Source organism: Lonchura striata, chromosome 13, assembly GCF_046129695.1.
Source record: "Lonchura striata isolate bLonStr1 chromosome 13, bLonStr1.mat, whole genome shotgun sequence".
NCBI classification, from domain to species: Eukaryota; Metazoa; Chordata; class Aves; order Passeriformes; family Estrildidae; genus Lonchura; species Lonchura striata.
The window spans coordinates 4,798,075-4,818,246 of NC_134615.1; the positions used below are offsets into that span (position 1 = coordinate 4,798,075).

The 20,172-nt window shown below is 42.4% G+C and overlaps 1 protein-coding gene across 3 annotated transcripts in view; it reads right to left on the reverse strand.

Annotated features, from left to right (window-relative positions):
- Positions 1-1,668: 1,668 nt before the first annotated feature.
- Positions 1,669-20,172, reverse strand: part of CHST8 (carbohydrate sulfotransferase 8) — a 181,268-nt gene continuing 162,764 nt past the window's right edge. For 2 of the 3 annotated variants that reach the window (XM_021536685.3, XM_021536686.1), the window contains exons 3-4: positions 5,700-5,737; positions 1,669-3,091 (exon numbers count right to left, since the gene is read on the reverse strand). In XM_021536685.3, coding sequence (XP_021392360.1) covers positions 1,940-3,091; positions 5,700-5,737 — 1,190 coding nt within the window. In that variant the 3' untranslated portion in view covers positions 1,669-1,939. The remainder of the gene's footprint in view (positions 3,092-5,699; positions 5,738-20,172) is intronic. The other variant, XM_021536688.3, reaches the window with a different exon arrangement.

Here is a 20,172-nt window from a genome sequence, read left to right on the forward strand (position 1 = left end):
GAAGTGACCCCTGTGCCTTGTTTTGCCCTGGGTGCTGCTGTCTGTGGCTGCTGGTGAGGCTGTGCCTGCCTGTTGGCTGGGCACTCGGAGCTAACAAAGCCAGCCTGCTGCTGCTGATCCCAGCTGGACTAGCAGAAGCATTGCTTTGAGTACAAAGGCTGCTCTGCAGTCATGTCAGCAGACCAACAAGTCCTCGGGTGTGTGGAAAAGTGAGATGGGTGGGGGTGGGGGGCTGCTGCAGCATGGGCAGGCAGGGAAGGGTAACTGGTTTCATGGAACAGTGTAAGCTCCACATTACTTTCCTAATGCAACCAATTTTTCTCTGAACATAAATGGAAAATGTGATGTCAGACTTGATATGCAAAGTATTTGTCAGTGAAGTTTTTACTACAAGATATTTTGAAACAATTTTTTCCCTATTAAAATTTTTAAAACCCAAAAAATATACTGGATGTTTCTGGGGAAACTTTTGCCAATTCTTGTGATGCATGAAACTATCCGTATGAGGATCTGAACCTGGAAACAGATTAGAACAAGAATTGTTTCTTGGGTGTTTACATTTGTGCAGTGCCAGTTGTGGTGGAACGTGGCTGTGAAATACAAACTCTAGAAGTTACTGGGGAGTCCAGGTTTGGCACTGTGATGGAGTTTGATCCTTGTTCCAGTATGGCCAGTTTAAATATCATGTCAAGTGGATAAATTACATGTAAACAAGGATTCTGTATACAGAATTCGAGTGAAAATTTACAGAGCTGAGACTGGCTCAGTTGGTTATAGCATGGTGCTGATAATGCCAGGGTTGGGGGTTTGATTCCTGTATGAGCCATTCATTTGAAAGTTTGGCTTAAGAATTCTTGTGGGCTACTTCCAAATCAGAATATTCTGTGATTAGAGACAGTAACTAGGGAAATGTCAAGTATTTTATTCTCACAAGACACTCTGGTAGAGATGAGAAAGTCCTCTCAAGCACAGAAATTGAACTAAAACACCTGGAATATTTATTGCATGTTAAGTCAGATATAATTGTTACTAAAATAAGCAAGTGCAAATTGTTTGCAGCAATGAAAAGAACTACCCTGTTGGGCAGGAAGTGGCATTTATTCTTGCTTGTTATTATGATGGAAAGATTTGATATTCCTGGTGACTATGAAGATTAAACCAGAGATTTATGTTAATGCAAAGGATTAAAAGAATTTTAATAACACTTATAAAGATGCAAATGTTCGCCTGCATTTTATCTTTTTGCAGATGAATGTGCCATAAGGGATTTATTGAAGGGAGAGAACATATCCTCACTCTGAATTGCAACATCTGGTTTAATACTGCTCTCACATGGTCATTAAGTATTAGTTGTTTTTACCAGTGTGCTTATGAACAGTGTAAGTTTGATTAGACTTTTTCCCCCTGACAAACTTAAGAATATCAGGAATCAGTGATCAACATCCACCTTCAAACATATGGGGCCTGTGTATGGCTTCATGCCTTGCACATTTCAACAAACTGTAAATATTGCTCAGTGTATTTTCCTTCTTGCTACTCCATCACTCAAAGATTGGTTTTCTGAACAGCAAAGAGCTTGAGATACTGGCTGAACTTTAGAATTGCCAGCTGTGCTCCCCTCATTTCAAACACACTGTCCCCCAAGTGCAAACACAGGCCACACCAACCTGGAAAATTCTGTGCTTTATTTGGGGGCCCTAACATATTATACATATATGTACATACATTTCATGTGGAGAAATTATAGAAAAAAAAATGATTTGAAAAAGGAGGCAATTAAGGTGAAAGTGTAAACATCTGTTTATATTCTGTTTTGCATTTTTCCCTGCTCTTCAACCAATTGTTTGCTAACAGGTAAGTAAGTATATATAAACAGATGCCACCTGGTTTTGTCACACAATTCGACTGATGCGACTGTGGAAATACCCAGGCTCTCAAATTAATATAGATCTTCAAAAGGTTTTGAGTAGTTGAACATCAAGTAATCCATATAGTAAAAGTCATAGCTTTGTTGTCGTTGAGAAGGAGAAAGCTGTGCAAAATACTGCTGTGTAATTTTAGTGGTAGTTCTTTCTTCATTGGAGTGACGATCTTTAAACTTGGGGAAAGTTAAGTTTTGTGGAGCACCAATTAAGTGCAAGAAGAAGTTTGCATCTTCTTCCATACTTTCAAATTTCCCAACGAAGTCGTAATCTATTAAACATGGGCTGCAAAGCCTATTGACATGATCCCAGTGTATATCCATACCCACTGGCCTGTGTACATCCAGGAGATATTGAATGAACTCTTTAAACTTGACTCCAGAGCCTGTCCTCAGTGCTTCTTTGGTGGCATTGACGCGGTATCTGGAAATGATGGCTTTTCCAAAGACCGGGTGGTAGTAGTTGTTCGGATGTTCAAACTTGTCCCGAAATGCAGATACCAGCTTTTCAAAGGGCTCACGAATAAATAGCATTTTTGTGTAAGTGCTGAGCCTGTGATAAATTCCCTTGTGGTCAAAGCCATCCAGCCGTTTCAAGTAGTTCCCGTAGTGCACGGTGTTGTGCTGGATGTCCTTTGTGGAGGAGGCCAGCCCGTTCAGCACCATCAGCACCCGCTTCCAGTTAGAGCAACCAGCTTTTGGCACTTCACAGTACAAAACTCTGTATTTGTCTTCTACAAATATTCTAGACACATGATAAGGAGTGATTATTCTTCTGTTATTACTCTTGTATTTTGAACAAGTTTCCCTCATAATCCGCTTCCTTTCTCCTTGGATCTGATAGAGATTTTTCCACTTGCTGTTGTTTCTATCCTCATATTTAAGTGTGGGCAGGTTGAGAACGGAGCTGTTCATGGAAATCAGAATTGGGCTCTTTTTAATTATAAACCTCCTCCTGCGTTTATGGAGCTTGATGGAATTAATTTCTTCACCTTTCTGTTGATCTTTCATAGCAAACATGATGCTGCTTTGCCTTCTGTCGGTGCTTTGAAGCTTGGTGGGCACACTTTCAGATGGCTCTAATGAATTGCTCTGCTTAACCGTTGCTGCTCTGTCTGCAGTATTTTTTCTTAATCTTCTATCCTGGTTATTGCTGGAAACACAATCCTGCTGAGGAAAAATAGATTAAAGATATTAGTAAATGCAAGATTGTCACTACTTGCAGCTTGCATCACATCACGTGGATCTTTGGTAACTTTTAGAACTGTACAACAGAATGTGTTGTCATGAGCCCTTAGCACTGCACTGTGGTATGGGCTCTTCTCTTGTCCCCTTGTTCTGTGCTTACATGAAACTCAAAGTCAGAGATGAACCTAAGTTTCCAGTAAATTCTAGTTCCTATTTAGATTTATTACTGTATTTTAGGTGGTGTACTCAGACCTTGACAGATACTTTTGTCTTAGATGTTGTTGAAATTTCTACAAAAAGGTATCTGAGTATTTTGAGGACTTGCTTACTTATTCCAGACTGCCCCTGTTGTCACACAAGCTGAAAGGTTTGCTTGTTTGGGTTGTGTGTTTCCCACCACCACCCCACATCAGTAATTAATCTTTGCAGTGAGGACAGATTGGCACAGAGTGAAGCCCAGCAGGGAAGGGAGGGAGGTTTGTAGAGTTTGCAAGGTGGAGTGAGATGTGAGTGCGGGCAGAGGGAAACAGGAAGGATGTCAGTGAAAATGGAGGTTTGGCTCACAAGAAGTGGGTTTGGTGAGAGCAGCATGAAGGAGACCCCAAAGGGAGGCTGGAGCGAGGTGAGCCTGCAAGCAGAGCAATGGAGGCTGAGTGAGAAGCAGAGGGAGGTGGGAATGAAGCTGGAATTAGGTCCCAAAAACCAAGTAAGTACAGCAGGTCTATGGGAAAGGCTTTCTGGGACTTGCTCTTTTTCACTGGGGGATCTCTCTGTTTATACTTCCTGCATACAGCCCAGGTGTGCGCCATCACTTTCTGCTTTTCAAAGTAGCTGAATTAAATCCTGTCTATGCCTCCAAGATTAAAATTATGCTCTGATTACTGTTTAGCTATGTGTCATCCCCATTCTGAGGTCACCTGGATGAGTGTAACATATGAACTACCATGGAGTATTTAAACAGAGAAGCATATATACTTGCAGATTGTTTATTGCTGACACAAAATATTTAGTTAGAGGACTTATAATTTTAAATTTAAATTTTTGTTTTTTAGTGTTTCCCCAACAGTATTTATAACTGTTGGAGATTAGAAGGGTTGTGCTCTTTCAGGGTGTTCTTTAAGATTAAATCTTAATCAATTTTATAAGTCTTTGTTGTCTGAAAAAAGGCAATGCAGCAGGTGACAAACTTGTTCTGTCATGGAGGTTTTATCTTGTCACATTCTAGTTAAAGGTCAGAGAATAAAAAAGTCTCAGAAAAGAGATTAGGGATTCATTACAAAAAACATTGGTGACAAAAAACCAAAAAAATCAAATTGTATTTTGTAGGAGACTTGCTTATATTGATAATTGCTATAAAAAACTTGAACACTACAGATCAGTGTTAAACAGAGATTTTAGGACACTTGCAGAATTCAAATTGGATTGCTCTGGTAGTGAAGATGGTGTGCAGACTGGGAAACCAACTGAAATTTTGTTTTGCAAAACACTGTTCAGTTGTTGGGAGTGATTATTGTACTCTACTCTCACCTTCAGAGGTTGTTTCTACAGTCAGAAATGTGTTTGTCTTTGTAAATACCAGATGCATTTCTAAACATTACCCTTTACAAGACTGGCTGTAATTCAATCCTGTTTACTCATGACATGGCTGATATTTAAAGGTTATCAAATTCAGGTTTCCCAGAATTCTGGACCTTTAATGACGCTGATGATGACCCTGGAGTTTTTGGGCAACTTGAATGTTTTGTGCCAGTGTAAGCCTTGGTTGGGCTGAGTGCAGAGGAGCTGTCACTCCCTGTCACCTGCCTGGGCAGGCGATGGCACCTGGGCACAGCTGGGTATGGCTGGGCACAGCTGGGCACGGCTGGGTACGGCTGGGCACAGCTGGGCACGGCTGGGCATGGCTGGGCACAGCTGGGTACAGCTGGGCACAGCTGGGTACAGCTGGGCACGGCTGGGTACAGCTGGGCACAGCTGGGCACAGCTGGGCACGGCTGGGCATGGCTGGGCATGGCTGGGCACAGCTGGGTACGGCTGGGTACAGCTGGGCACAGCTGGGCACGGCTGGGCACGGCTGGGCACGGCTGGGTACAGCTGGGCACGGCTGGGCACGGCTGGGTACGGCTGGGCACAGCTGGGCACGGCTGGGCACGGCTGGGCACAGCTGGGCACGGCTGCTCCTTGGCACAGTTTGCTCCCGTCCTTCAGCTGCGGGCTGGAGGCAGCCCCGTGCAGCCCGACTGCCGCTAGATGGGGGAATCTCACCAGACTTTTTCTTTAGCCTGGTTTTTAAGTGCCTCTCAAGGCATTCATTTATCAGTGTGATTTCATACAGAATATTAATATATGCAAAGTTTACAGTATCTTTTAGCAATATCCAGCCTAGGAAAAAAAACCTCATAAAACTGAAGTTGCATAGCTTATCATATTCCTATTTTAAGATGAAAATTTGCATTTTCATGGCTAAGTTTTTGATGCATCTTTCCTTTTCAGTGCTTCATCTCCAGTGTAGTGGCTTATCTGAGCCATCTCTATCTGTACTCCATACTCAGAATATGGGTACAATTTTCTTTATGTACTTCTGAAAACTTACTTTTTTTGGTTGCTGGAATCCCATGTTATATTTTATCCCTAAACAAAGAAAGAAAGTAAAGTAATTATTTAGAAATAAAAAACATTAGTTTCTTCTCTTCTAGACTGATACAGCCTGTGTTGTTAATGCAATGACAAACAGACCAATGGTGAATAATAACTAATGTATATTTCATAGTAACAATAATCCTTGAAAGGCCTCTTTATGTATAGATGTCATAAAAGTTGTGGAGTGGAAGACTCTATGACTTTCACCCTTTTACAAATGGGGAAACTGAGATGAACAAAAATGGAACAAAAGTGATTGCATAACCTCAGTTAAAAGGCCAGTAGCAGAACAAGGATCAGCTGAAGGTTGTGATTCCAGGTTAGAGATCTAAAACAAAATAAAGCTGTCCTTTGTGTATTTACCCCCACCTGTGTGGCTTGTGCCCTGGAACCTTTGATAGGGCAGTACTTAATCATAGTACTTGCATGGAGTACTCTGCTGTGAAGGCAACATGCAGTGCAGTAATGTGTGAGGTAATATTTGCACACTTCTGGAGAGGCAAACAATACAGAATTATATTTTCCTCTAATCTTCTGACTTCTATAGTGATATTTACCTGAAAACAGAAAAATAAAGATGTGAACATCTGAGATGGCAGCTGTAGCTGATGTGTAGGGTTTCTTTCATGGCCATAACCTTTGTTAGGTATAACTTAATAATACAGAAATGGATAATGGAAACATTACTGAATTATGACATTTGTCTGGGGCTTTTCAGTGGGTAGAACTGTTGTCATCACTGTCAATGTTGTTTGAAGACATCATTTTAATAAGTCTGCATGATGACTCCACAGACTTTTGGACAAGGACAATTACAGCTAAAAGTCTTGCACAGCATGAAGTGAAAGCTCAGTCAATCCCATCAGGTTGATTTTCATGATTCCAGGAAAGCTCTCAGGAACACCTTGCATGATAGTTCACATTGTGGCTTGCTGCAGTGAAGGTAGCAAGTCTAGCCTAGATGATCAGTCATGCTTTATTTTTGAAATCAGATGTACAAACTGATATTTGTAGTAGAGTCTAAATAAAATTGCTCTGATTACTTCCATGCTCCAAGAGCTCCCCTAAGAGTGTTCATGATGCTTTTGGCTTATGTTTGAGCTTTAACTCCACTTCTGCCATTTGTTAGCAATGAACTCAAAGTTGTGTGGGATATTGTGATTCTGTGCCTATTACAAGTAAAGAGCATATTGGTTTTACTTCATCAGAAATAAGTTCTAAACATCTTACAGAAGGAGTCTTGAGACTTCCCCTAGCTGTTTCTCAAGAATGTTTAGCTGCAGATTAAAGTCAGAAGGTGTCTATTAAACAGAAATAGAGCTTGTCTGTAGCATTCCTGTGTTGGTTCTGGAGACCTGAGGCTGATTCTGCTGTACCAGGCTTTAGGAGATGCTCCTCAGCTGTTGTCCAGTTCCTGATGTGATCAGTTAAAAACCACATTTATTCTACTGTTGTGTAACATGTTACAGAGCAAGGCAGGGCAGGAACCTGCTGTCCAAAACACCCAGCAAAATCTGAGCACCAGCACTTTGAAATAACTGATACTAAAGCATGGGTGACCTGTTTGTACCATGAAAATGTTGTATTTATCAGTAAATGTAACTGCTTCTTTTTTGCTAACACTAAGGGCCTAATTGTAAGGTGTTTGAGCTGGTTGGCCTTTGCTCTAAGGCATCATTAATACAGTTACTTGGAGTAGATACTTATAAGATGTGAAAGATGTGTTCCCTTTCCAGAAGTATTTTGAGCTTTTTACAGCTGAAAACTTAAATAGGTGAGGAAAGACTTTAGGTCACTTACCAAAAAACTGGGGAAATACTTCAGATGGAATCAGTTACAAGTACTGATAATTTGTTGTGTCCAAATTATACTGTAACTTAGGGTTAGTTTTCTTCAGTTGTGATCATTTGTTCTGACTTAAAGCAAGCTCTGGTACCTTGTAGCAAACCCACATACTTTGTGCAATTACCTCTTAAATTTGGTGTCAGGACTAATAATTATTAATAAAATCCCACAAAAGTGCAAAGAGCAGGTATGAGACCTAAATACTTTGTGGTTAATTATGATTGTGTTTTTGTTGTAGTTTTTCATAAAGATAACTTATTTGAGATATTAATATTCTGTACTCATATGCTTGGTTTTGAAAAATGAGAAATAAATGCTAGGAGGAGATGAGTAACCATTTGAAAAGATGGTTATTCATTTACTGGCTTTAAGATGTAATCAGAACAAGAATTCCTGCTTAATATAAATGCTGGTGAAGCACTTGCCAATCTCTTTGATGTTTTCTGAATTTGTGACATCTAAATTTGGCTTCTTTAAGTTGTCTTTCTTATGATACAGTCTGTCACTTTAGATTTAAATCTACATGATAAGAACCTCTTAAGTGCAGTGAAGTCAGGGAAGTTATATTGCACAGATCTATTATATTAATCAAAATCTTAATTTATTGTTATGTTACACCTTTACAATCCATATTTTTTACCAGGTCTTTGACGTTATTGCCAAAAAGGTAATATTTTTGGTCATAAATAAACCACTGGTGTCTGGTACACGCAGTTGAAGGCAGTGATCAATAACTCTGAGGTGCCAGATGTGATGATGGCCAACATCTCACTGGTGCCCAAACACAGAGGGAATAGCAGAGACAGACTCATTCTCTAATTACAGACTGTTTATGTTGTTTTCCATGGTGTTCTTTTCTCTTTCACTTGTAGGACCATGATTTTCCAGGCTTGAGCCTGGCCTGTGTTTTATCGAGTCCTACCACACAGTGAAACTGAAACCCACTGTGAGCTATTCTTTATTTTCTTTTCCAAATGCTACTAGCAATGCAATAAAATGTCTTTCATCTTCCTTGGGTAATACTATATAGTTTTACCATTCTGCTTTCTCCCCTGTCTCTGCTTCAAGACCTAATTTTGGTTTGCCTCTGGTGTTTTGCTCTGGTTTGAGACTCAACTACAGCTGAAGTATTTTTTAATAAAAATGATAACTTCAAGTCTGCATCTGCAACTCATCCCTTACAGGGCTTCTGTGCACAGAGTGCTCTTGTTTGCTTCATCCAAATAGATTTGTGAAATTTACTCTGGAATGGATGTTTTGGCATTTCAGGAACATCTGTGTCAAGTATCCTATCCAAATATGCCCCAGTCTTAGGTCTTTTCTCAGAGACAGCAATGTGTACTTAATTGCAGAATGAATAACAGAGTAGTACTCATGATTCTGATAAACATGAAAAAAAATAGCTGGAAGGAGATTTTCCCAAAAATACTGGTCAGAAAATCAAGATAGTTTTTCTTCCTTTTTTATTCTTTTTTAAAATTTAAACTTAACTCAGCTTGTACAGTATAAAAGACCTGTCCATATCTGATCCTTACTCCTGTCCAGTTTTTTTGCCTCTTTGAATTAAATTACTCAGTAAAGAAATTTAGTTAAAGGTTGCTACCATAATCAATTATTTAGTTTTACATCAATATAAAATATAGATGTAGTATACACATCTGGAATACTGTTAAAATACAGATACCTTTAAAATAAAAGCATTTTCTGCAAAAATTAAGGCCTAATTAGAGCAGACTTTATATGCGTGTCTGTTTTAACTATGTGCTATAAATCCTTTTTCTAACATAAACTTACCATTTGATTTGTAAAAAATGCCTTCAAAAGTTCCATCTAACACAACAACTCATTTTAATAGAGATGGAATTAATGAGGCCAAGTCAAGAAGGCTTAGCAGAGCGGCAGCACATCTTAAATTGCAGATCAGGAAAGAAGGCAGCCTGTGCAGTGAATCTCAACGATCTGACCCCTCTGGGTCCCCAGTGGGTCCCCAGGGTGTGGTGCCACTTCCCACCTGGGGCAGCTCTGCCTGTGGGTGCCTGGTTAAACAAACCCTGTGCAGCCCTGCCAGGCAGGGTTGCTGTGGCTGCCTTTGCACTGGGGGAATGATGGAATGTCTCTGGGGCAGTCTCCAAACCAGGCCCTTGTAGGTAGTAGTTAATCATGGCTTTTTTGAGTAAAATGCTTCTTTTTTTCCCCTTGTTTTTGGAAGACATAAGAAGTTCTCCAAGCTGCTGAGGGTTTGAGTTTTTTAGTCTCTTTGAGCTTTCTTTCATGTGTGAGTTCCTTTGTAACTCAGGTAACACATTTGCCCTGAATTCTGGGCTTTTTGTTTAAATCCTGACATTGTCAAGCATACAATTTCTAATAGTTTAAATATTATCTGAGGAATTTTGAACTCTGACTGACGGCTTATTCTTAAGCAGTTGTTGTGGTGAAGTAGAACACTTCCCAAAAAGAGAGCCTCATTTTCCCCTCTCCTGTGCTAGTATTGTGCTAACACAATACTTCCCATTGTTCTTGTGCTTTTCTGTCCAAGGCAGCTTCAGAGATGCAGACATTGGATCTAGGTGAAGATGTGGGTGTCATTTCCAAAGCAGGAAATCTGGGGCTCCTCCATCCCACAGGCAGCATGCAATGCAGCCTTGTGCTGCTGCAGTTGTGTCATGGGGTGTTTAGGATGGTAGCAGCTTGTGTGCACTTCAGTTGATTAAAACACGATTACTCTGGCTTTTTGTAACTGAAATGACTTTCCATCTTAATGAAGCAAGGGAGTCTCTGGACAGAAGTACTGTATGCAGGGAGAGCAATGCAATTCTGAAGGGCATAGCCTGGAAATAATTAAAACCATTCCGTTCATCCATCAGTTTGAACAAGAAAAAAATTACAAATCGGGCAGCCAAAGCAGAGATCAGTACACACATTAAGTGACTTTTAATATTTGCCTCTTGAGGACTTTCATAGTGTCAAAGAAGTTGGTATTCCCAGTTCATTTGTGCACCAGCAGCTGACCCTGAGTGCTGGAACCAGCAAAGCTGCACAGATTTGTCCTGAAGCACAGTCCTGAGCCGTGGTGTCACTGCTTCCCTCCTGATCCCTCGTTAACTCTCTCGTAGCCAAGCTGCTGTGTCCCCCTTGGCAGCTTCACCCAGGCCACCCTTCACACATGGCTGCCTTGCCTTTCCCAGGAAGGGAATCTTGGAGTAAAATCATTGTGTGCACCACCCTTTGGAGATACAGCTCCCACCTGAGGATGGTGTTTATGACTGCACAGCGTTTCTCAGACAAAATACCCACACTATCTTCCTGCTGGTGTTTCCCCTTGTCTTGTTTGACACTGACCAAATTTTAGGCATCCACAAAAGTCACTCATGCTCCCCTGCCACAGCTGGGGAAAGGAGAGGGGGAAAAAATGACTGAAAGGTTCATGAGTTGATATTAGGATGGGGAGAAAACACTCCAAGGGCAAAACAGGCTAAATTTAGAGATGCAAAGTGAATTTAATTACCAACAAAGTCAGAGGAGGATGATGAGAAGTAAAATAAGCTGTAAAAAACACCTTTTTTCCTCCAGCCCCTCTCCTTCCTACAAATAGCTCAGGGAGACAGGGTAGGAGGTTTGGTCAGTTCATCATCTGAGATCTTGCACTGCTCAGGGAGAGGAGTCCTTCCCCTGTGAGGCCATGGGGTCCCTCCCATGGGAGACATTTCTCTGTGAACTTCTCCAGCTTGGCTCCATCTCACGAGCAGCAGCTCAGTGACCTGCTGCAACCTGAGTCCCTCCCACGGGCACACAGCCCTCCCACACCTGCTGTGGAGTGGGTCTCTCTGTCCAGGGCTGCAGTGCTCCAAGGCCAGGCTGCTCCAGCCTGGGAGCAGGGCCTTTCTGTCCCCTGGGTCTCCCTCTGGGTCACAGCCCCCTCCAGGCACCACTGCTCAGGTGTGGGCACCTCTGCCAGGGGCTGGGGGTGGATCTCTGCATCCCCCATGGATCCCCAGGGGCTGTGGGTGGATCTCTCCATCCCCCATGGATCTCTGCATCCCCTGTGGATCTCTCCATCCCCCATGGATCTCTGCATTCCACGGATCCCCACGGGCTGCAGGGCACAGCTGCCTCACCATGATCATCACCAGGGTCTGCAGAGGAATCCCAGCTCTGGCACCTGGAGCACCTCCTGCCCCTCCTTCCCCACTGACCTTGGTGTTTCCATTGTTTCCCTCACGTGTTTTCACCTCCTCCTCTTCTCTAGCTGGATTTAACAGTCCCCCCCTTTGTTTAGGTTTTCTTCTTAGATGTGTTTTCCTAAAGTCATTACCCTCATCTCTAACTGGCCTTGGCCAGCAGCAGGTCCATCTCCAGAGCCATCAGGGACTGGCTCTGCTGGACATGGTGGGAGCTCCCAGCAGCTTCTCACAGAAGTCACCTCTATGGTCCCCCTGCTACCAAGAGCCAGCCATGCAAAGCCAGCATACCCCCTCAAAAAGGCTTTGTGCCTCTCGCCTCTTGACTGGTTGCTGTACATATTTTTGTGTTGTGTACTAGTCAGAAACACCATCTCTTGAAGCTACTGTTTATTTTTTTATTATTCTAAACACAGCCTCATGTGAGAAATAATTGTTTTGATATGGGTTGCCTTGCAATTTTTTTTATTTGTCGAAGTGAAAGCAGGCGAGAAGCAGAAACAGAAACAGAAAGTAGCATTTTAAAGGAATAAATTCCTTTAGAATCAAAACCCAAATAAAGTGTTACTGTGTCATTCTGGCAAGTCCCACTACCTACACAGCTGACATTGGTAGCTGAATATTGTCTGAATCTGCAGAATTACTTTTGTCCAGAAAATTATACATTTGCATCAGAGTTTGCAATGGGGCTGTCAACTGTCTACTAACTACTCTATTGTTGAGATTGGAAAGTGACTGAGGGAAGGATTATTTTATTAACTGGGATTTGGAAACCCTGATACTTTGACTTGCAACATACTAAAAGAACAAATAGATGAACTCTTTGAGAAAAACACATACTATTTTGCTTTTTTCAGATTGGTCTTATATTCTAATATAAACTGAATCCTTCTTCTTGACTAAATAATGATGGAACTTAGGCTTCCTCTGTTTCCATGATACCCAATAAAGGAAGGGACATGGCACATTTATATTGGAGGCTTAATTGAAAGAATAGGAGGAGCTGTTTGTGGATTTATTATGAGGAAGGTACAACTACTTGTTTACTTTTTCTTCCTTGCTATCTAGCCCTACTAATTGGAACTTGCCATTTTCTGACTTAATTTATATTCGATAAGAATTCTATGAAGAAAACAGAAAAGTCAGGTCTGTGTTATTGCATTCCCCATTCCTTCTTTGGACCTATCCCTGGGAATACTGTTAATTAACATCATTAGCTTTCAGGCACTGTCAGCAATTACTTGCAATTTCTACTTAATACCTTTCCTTTATTCTTCATTCTCATATTTAATATTTGCATATTGCCTTCGTAGCATGACTTTGGCAAGGACATTACACTTTGCCAGGTTTATTAAAAAGTAAAAGCTAAAGTTTAAACTCTAGCACTGCATTTATATTTAGTAGCCTGTAGAACTATTCAGGTAACCAGAGGAATTTCAATGAATTTCAAGCAAGCACTTCATGAATTTGACTTCATGTAGCTAGTTAGAATAGCTCATCCAGAACCCAGAAATGTTTCAAGACATCGTGCAGGTTGGACACGAAAGCTTCACTTGTCTTTCTATTGGAGGAGAGACAAAGTAATTTTTGACTATAATTTAGATGGATTTTTGGACTCTTTTCATATCACCCTGTAGAGATGTTTCTTTGGGAAAGAAAGCACAAATGGAAAGAGAGAAGGCTGCAGGCAAAATTGAAAAAGTAGATCTACAAAGGCATGCCTCTGAGTGCTGAAGCTCACTGCTTTGATAGATTGACTGTAGATCAAATAGCATAGATGTGTATCCAAATGGTGCATATTATTATGTTACAATCAATTAACTGGAACTGATAGAGTTTCCCTTTCTCCTGTTCTCAGAGTTGATTATTGACAAGTCTTCTTAGTATAGGAGATCAATATGGAAAACTAAAAAAATAAAGGTTAACACCTGCAACAGCTACAAAACTTGGTGCAGAAAGGGTGATAATTGGACAGACTTTGATTCACACCCTGTGAGAAAGAAGCAGCTCTTGGGAAGCTCAGTGAAAGGGGTTGAGCTCTTTGCCAGGCCCTTTATTCCTGAGCACTTGAAGGGCAGTGGGGCTTTGATGTTTTTCATTCCTCACTGGTTCTACTACTCTTTGTGGAAGGCTTTCTGTTTCTTGTTAAGGAGCTCACCTGCACTCCTTCAGCCAGATTTATTGACTGATGGGTAGAACAACATGGGTGCATGAGAATAATGTCCTGAATTGACTTTCCTATCAGTAAGACTGAGGGAGAAATGGTTCTGCTCAAAAACTGAGTGCTGGCTACTTCCAGGATTCAGGTGACATTAGATGGTACCTAGGACTTGACCTGAGGTGCAACCCAGGTAGGAGGAGTCAAAGTGTTTTAGTGAGCTTGATATTTTTTAAAGGTATGGGGAGGCCATTTAAAGATGTTCCAAAACTTTTGGAATTGACAATTTCTCCAAGAGTTAAGTGGCAATTTGATGTTCATGTTTTCTCCTTGGCCAGCAAAGTTCAATGAAAATTGGTAGTGGAACACCTGGAAAGTCTAAAATGGACATGCCACACTGAGGACACTTAATGCTTCATGTGGTGTGTGCCTGAGAGGTTCAGGTGCTTCCAGGACATAAGGATTGATCTTAACAGAGCTTTATATCATGTGAATGTTGAAAGACAATTTAGCAGCAGTGGGATTTGGGGACATTTGCTCTGTTAACTTCAGCTCACAACTCTTACCCCAAGAAACTGGATATCCCAGACTCTGATGTGTTTGCAGCTTGGTGCTGGCATTGGAGGGAAGCCTTTGGTGCCTCTCTCTCTGTGCACTTCCCAGCACCACTCTCATCTCCATTCCACCTCCACTTGGCTGCCAATATCTCAGAGTCAGGGAGCACGGGGAGCTTTCATCTACCCATGTGGCTCATCTCCTCACTCTCCTGGTCCCTGCCTCTGCCAGGTCACTGCACTTCCTTCCCCTCCTCTGCACAGCACAGAATTTGGCATCAGGCAGAGAAGTAAAGGAGATGCTGCAGCAGTGGTGTGGCAGTGCACCTCAGGAATGTGGGAGAGAAAAACAGCCTTTTGTGGGGACTGGTGACTGTTCTGTTCATCTGCACCCCTGGCTGAGCTACACTGCTCTTCTAGAGGGAGAGGGGTCACATCTGCTCTGGCAGTGAGAATAGACAAGTGTTCTCCACTTGGTCACTCTTCCCTGTTTCCTTCCTAGGAAGCCTGGGATGCAGGAGGCACAGGGCTCTGGTGGAGCTGCCTCTCTCTGTCAGTCTGAACTATCAGTGGTACCTGAAGTGAGAACCCTTCTGCCACTGCCATTTTATGGGCAAACCTGCATTTTTCATTCACATATCAGCACTTGCTGATTTTTCTAGTACCCCAGTGTAGAATACTGCATCAGCCCAAGGAAGGGCTGTATGAATTGAGAGATTGATTGTTTGCATATAACCTGACAGCCCAAATTTGTGATACAGTTGCTATGACAATTGAATCATTTGATTTGGTAAGTCAGTGCATACAAACAGTGAGTAGCCCATTGATTGCTGAATATGGTTAGCTAGAAATGGAACTTTTATTTGGCTGATGAAAGTGTGTGAATGTGTCTGATTTCACTGATCCCTTTTCTGTGACAATTGTTCAGAGCATTTCAATATAACCATGGCTCACTCAGTACCTTGCATGCATGTATACATGATCCATTCTCTGTTATGCACTGGCTGAAGGATCTCTGACACAATCTGCCCCTCTGTTTCAGGCTCAGAGGCTCTTTCCTGGCAGAGAAGCCCTGGCTTCACTGGGTGCAATTCAGGATCCCTTCTTTGGCTGCCTCTGCCTGGTGCTGTTTAAGCCCCAGGACTGTGGAAGGGTGGGTCACTGCAGCCTTTGCTGACCTGGCTTGTTCCACCTGAGAGACAACGCTCTTGCTTCTGATGTGCTACTTTCTGTCTCGTGTTTTTGTTGCTTACAGGCTGCACTCTATGTGTAAGCATTTGACAATCTCATTTAGTGATCTTTTCATGGTCTTAGAGTTGATCCATTGGGCAAAAAAGGAAAAAAAAAGTTTTTACTCAAATGACTGAGTTCCCTAAGTTTTATTACTCGTTATTCAGAAATAAAATATTTAAAACCTTTGCACTCCACTGTCTGAAGTCTTGCAACTCTGAGAATTGGAATTGGAAGCATGGGTTTAAAACTCTCTTTGTTGAAGTATTACAACAGCTTCTGCTTAAGCAATAGTTATCTATGATTGTATAGCATTGTTTTTTCAAATATGAAAATTTGGCATTTAGTTCAGTGGTACTGGACCAGCTCCTCCATGAGCAAGCAGCAACACATGACTGATTTTTACAAGTGGTGGTAAACTGCTTTCCTAATCTCTTTACTCGATGCTGCCTTTTCTTGCTGTACTTTCTCTGAAAGGATTGGGAAGTTAGTGCTGCTCCTCTGAAACCAGTTGAAAACTACTATGGGCTGGCAAAAAGCAAATTTCTTCCTGTTAAATTTTATTAAAAAAATAAAAAAATTGGATAAAATTGTCAGTGACTTTTTTTGCTTCTGCAAGAACTATAATATAAGAAAATAATTATGTGTTAAAAATACACGGAGTAAAGTTTTGATCTAAGTTTTCATTTCTTTGTGTCTCTACCTCAAGAAAAACTAAAACCATCAGGAACAGGCATGAAAAAGAGTTCCACTACCTCATATACTCTCACTTTTTTCCAGTCCTCTGTCGTTGCCTAAAAAGAGATGGCATTTACAAAACTGTCATAAATCTCTGTAGGAAAAGATTTAATTATCCAAAAAGTGAAGATATCAAAAACATAAGGACAAAGAATTAAAAATGTTTTGCATCATTCTTTAGAATGAATTTAAATGTCTGCCTCTGTTTCCTCATGCAAATCCAGCTTTGCTGCTTTTTACCCCTTTTAGATTTTCTTTTTCATCTGAAGGCGAGAAAGGCCTTCTGGCAGGAATTTGGTTTATGCTTTTCATGCAATCTCAGATTCTCTTTTCAAAGATGCTCTAAACTTTCTTTGTGGAGCTCAAATGAACTAAAACTTGCAGAGGCACATCACATGCAATTTCAGATAGCTTTTCTGCACTTTTTGCTATTCAGTACATGAAGATTCCACTTAGAGAAAATGTAAAGTAGCATGGCCTCAAATCCCTTCCCACAACTTCTTGTGTATTTGGTTTCCTTGCACAAAAATGAAATTCTTCAGGGCATATTCCTCAGAGAATTTCTCAAGCCAATTTTACCCAGAGGAACTTGAGAAATGTGCATTTTCACTTGTATGCTTTGTATGAGGTGCAGGGCTTGTAATATTACAAGAAGAATATGTTATGTTAATAAAGTGAAATAATTAAAATTGTAGTAACCTTGATCTCATCTCAATCTAGTATCTCTTAAACAGAGCTACAGATTCAAATTTTTCTTGTAAACAAATGTGATTATAGCCTCTTACTTGACATAATTTTCCTTCTTTTCCCCCATTAAGGAAGGAAATTGCCAATCTATTGACAGGAAGTGCTGGAAGAAGCAATGTGAGTGATTTCCTTGGTGACTTTCAGACACTTCAGACCAGGTTTTCAAACTACATTTGTAATAAAAGAAATACACCATGGGAAGGATAGGCAGTATGGTCTTTAGCAGGCTTGTTTCTTGCTGGTGTGCTGCAAGAACCAGCTGCCAGCCTAGTGCTGCTGGATTAGCTTGGGGAGCTTGCTGAAAGACTAAATGATTCATTGAGTGCTTTATTTTTACAGAGAAGCTATAGTATCCTAAAAGTTTAGATACAGAACCTCTGGCATAAAGTCTGAATATATTTTTGCAACGCTGCATCCTCAGGAGATCTTTTCTGTAGTGCCTAATTTTGTATTGCATAATGGTGTGTTTTAATAAAAAACCATTTTGTCAAATCACAAGTCAGCAGATATTGTCTTGAAGTGAATTAATGGAAGAAATATTCTGAAGTAATCTGCTGTTAGTAAATGGCTATGTACAGGTCAGGCAATTTCAGAGGTAGTTACTGTGCTCATTTTGGCTCGGATAGAATCAATTTTCTGCTATGGGGCTGTATTTTGCATTTGTGCTGGAATCACTGTTGAAATACAGAGATGTTTTTGTTACTGCTGGGCAGGGCTTACACAAAGTCAAGGCCTTTGCTGTTCCTTGCCCTCAAATGGAGCAGGCTGGGGGTGCACCAGAGTTTGGGAGGGGACACAGCTGAGCCCAAGCGACCCAATTCCACAGCGTGTGGATTGCACTGTGCTCCCGTGTACAGCTGTGGGAGCAGGAGGGAGAGGGGAGGATGGACTGATGGCATTTCCCAGGCTGAGCAACCCCTGACACCTGATGGGCCCTGCTGAACTTTCGGCTGCCCTTGGGAAGCAGGGGATGAAATCCTCACTTTGCTTTGCTCTGCTTTGCTTTGCTCTGCTTTGCTCTGCTTTGCTTTGCTCGTGTGCGTGGCCTTGCCTGTGCCTGTGTCTTGTGTAAAGCAATTTAAGAGGTGGACACTCTGCAGTGTGTTGCCTTCCCTTACAGTTTTAACTGATCCCTTTCCACCAATAAGGAGAAATGAAATACAAATATCTGTAAGTGAAAAAAATTCTCCTGTTTACTAACAGGAGAAACAGCATCAGGCAAAAATACCAGTGATTGATCACTAGACAGAAAATTGCCAAGGCTCACTAGATCCCCAGGGACAAGGACAAGCCTGTGGGGTGGGGTGACCCCCGTTCCCCATGAGGGTGGCTCGGAGGGCAGAGAGGAACGGCCTCAGTGCTGTCCCCAATCCCTCTGCACCCCAACTGGGGCAGGGCTGGGGCCAGCAGGGGATGAGGAGGTTCAATCCACAGAATCACAGAATAATGAGGTTGGAAGAGACCTCTAAGATCATCAAGTCCAACCTATGCCCCAACACCTAGACTATAGCACCAAGTGCCATGTTCAGTCTTTTTTTAAACACATCCAGAGATGGTGATTCCACCACCTCCCTAGGAAGACAGTTTCAGTACTTTATTATTCTTTTGGTAAAGAATTTTTTCCTAATATCCAACCTAGACCTTTCCTGACGTAGCTTGAGGCTGTGTCCTCTGGTTCTGTCCGTGCTACCTGGTGGAAGTGACCAACCCCACCTGTCTGCAACCTCCCTTCAGGAGCTGTAGAGAGCAATGAGGTCACCTCTGAGCCTCCTCTTCTCCAGGGGAGAATCCACCAGGGGCTGTGCCTTCCCTGTGGCAGGGAACTGCAGGGGATGGACGGCAGGGGATGGATGGCAGGGACAGCAGGGGATGGCAGGGACAGCAGGGGATGGCAGGGACAGCAGGAGAAGGCAGGGACAGCAGAAGACAGGGACATCAGGGGATGGCAGGGGATTGCAGGGACAGCAGGAGAAGACAGGGACAGCAGGAGAAGGCAGGGACAGCAGGGAATGGCAGGGATATCAGGGGATGGGGATGGCAGGGGGTGGCAGGGGGTGGCAGGGGGTGGCAGGGGATGGCACAGCAGGGCTGGGGCCGCTCCGTCCCCCGTGGCTCAGGTGCAAACAGCGCCCGGGGCACACCAGGACTGAGACACTCACCCTCCTGGGAAAAGATAACAGAGAACCCAAAAGGGAAGCCTTCCCCCATGCTGCTTCAGCTCTGTGTCAGGAACACAAGAGGCAGGAGAACCCCAAGAGGCAGGAAGACCTCCCCAAGCCAAACGCCTCTGCCCGAGTCCAGAGTGGCTCTACTCGAGACCCGCAGCTTTCCAAAGGCCCCAGCAGCCCCCGTCCCATTTCCAGCCATGGCACTGGGCTTTGAGACACAGGAACAGTTTTGGGCACAGAGAGATGTGGGGTGCAGTAACATTTTGAGGTACCCATGGCAGCCTCCTAAACTGGCTTTATCTCAACCACGAGTTTTCTCACTTCTACTCTTCGGATTCTCGCCCAACGCCGTGGGAAGGGGCAGGGAAGTGAGCGAGTGGCTGGGGTGCTTAATTAGTGGCTGAGGTTAAAGCCATGACAGTTAATTAATGTAGACAATATCACTTTGTGTTTTGCTGATTGTATTTTAAATGGGCTTAATTTTCAAGAGTTTTCAGCATGGGAGGTCTCAGAGCCCATGTAACATGAAGTTATGGGCTTGGCAGGCTTGGCTTGGTCTGGAGGCCTGGGCTCATTACTGCCTCTGTGCCTCTGTCTCCTCAGCTATAAAATAGGAAGGATGTGCCCTCCCAGAGGAGTGCAGTGCCTGTAAGCTCATTAACCAAGAACAGGAGTAGTTACTGCTTCTAAAATTCTAAGGGTGCTTTCCTAAACTTATTAAATTGCTGAGAATTAAATTGCAGTTACTTTTGAATTTGAAATTAAAAGCAGTATTTTGAACAATTTTTTTTTTTTCCTGCTCAAAAGG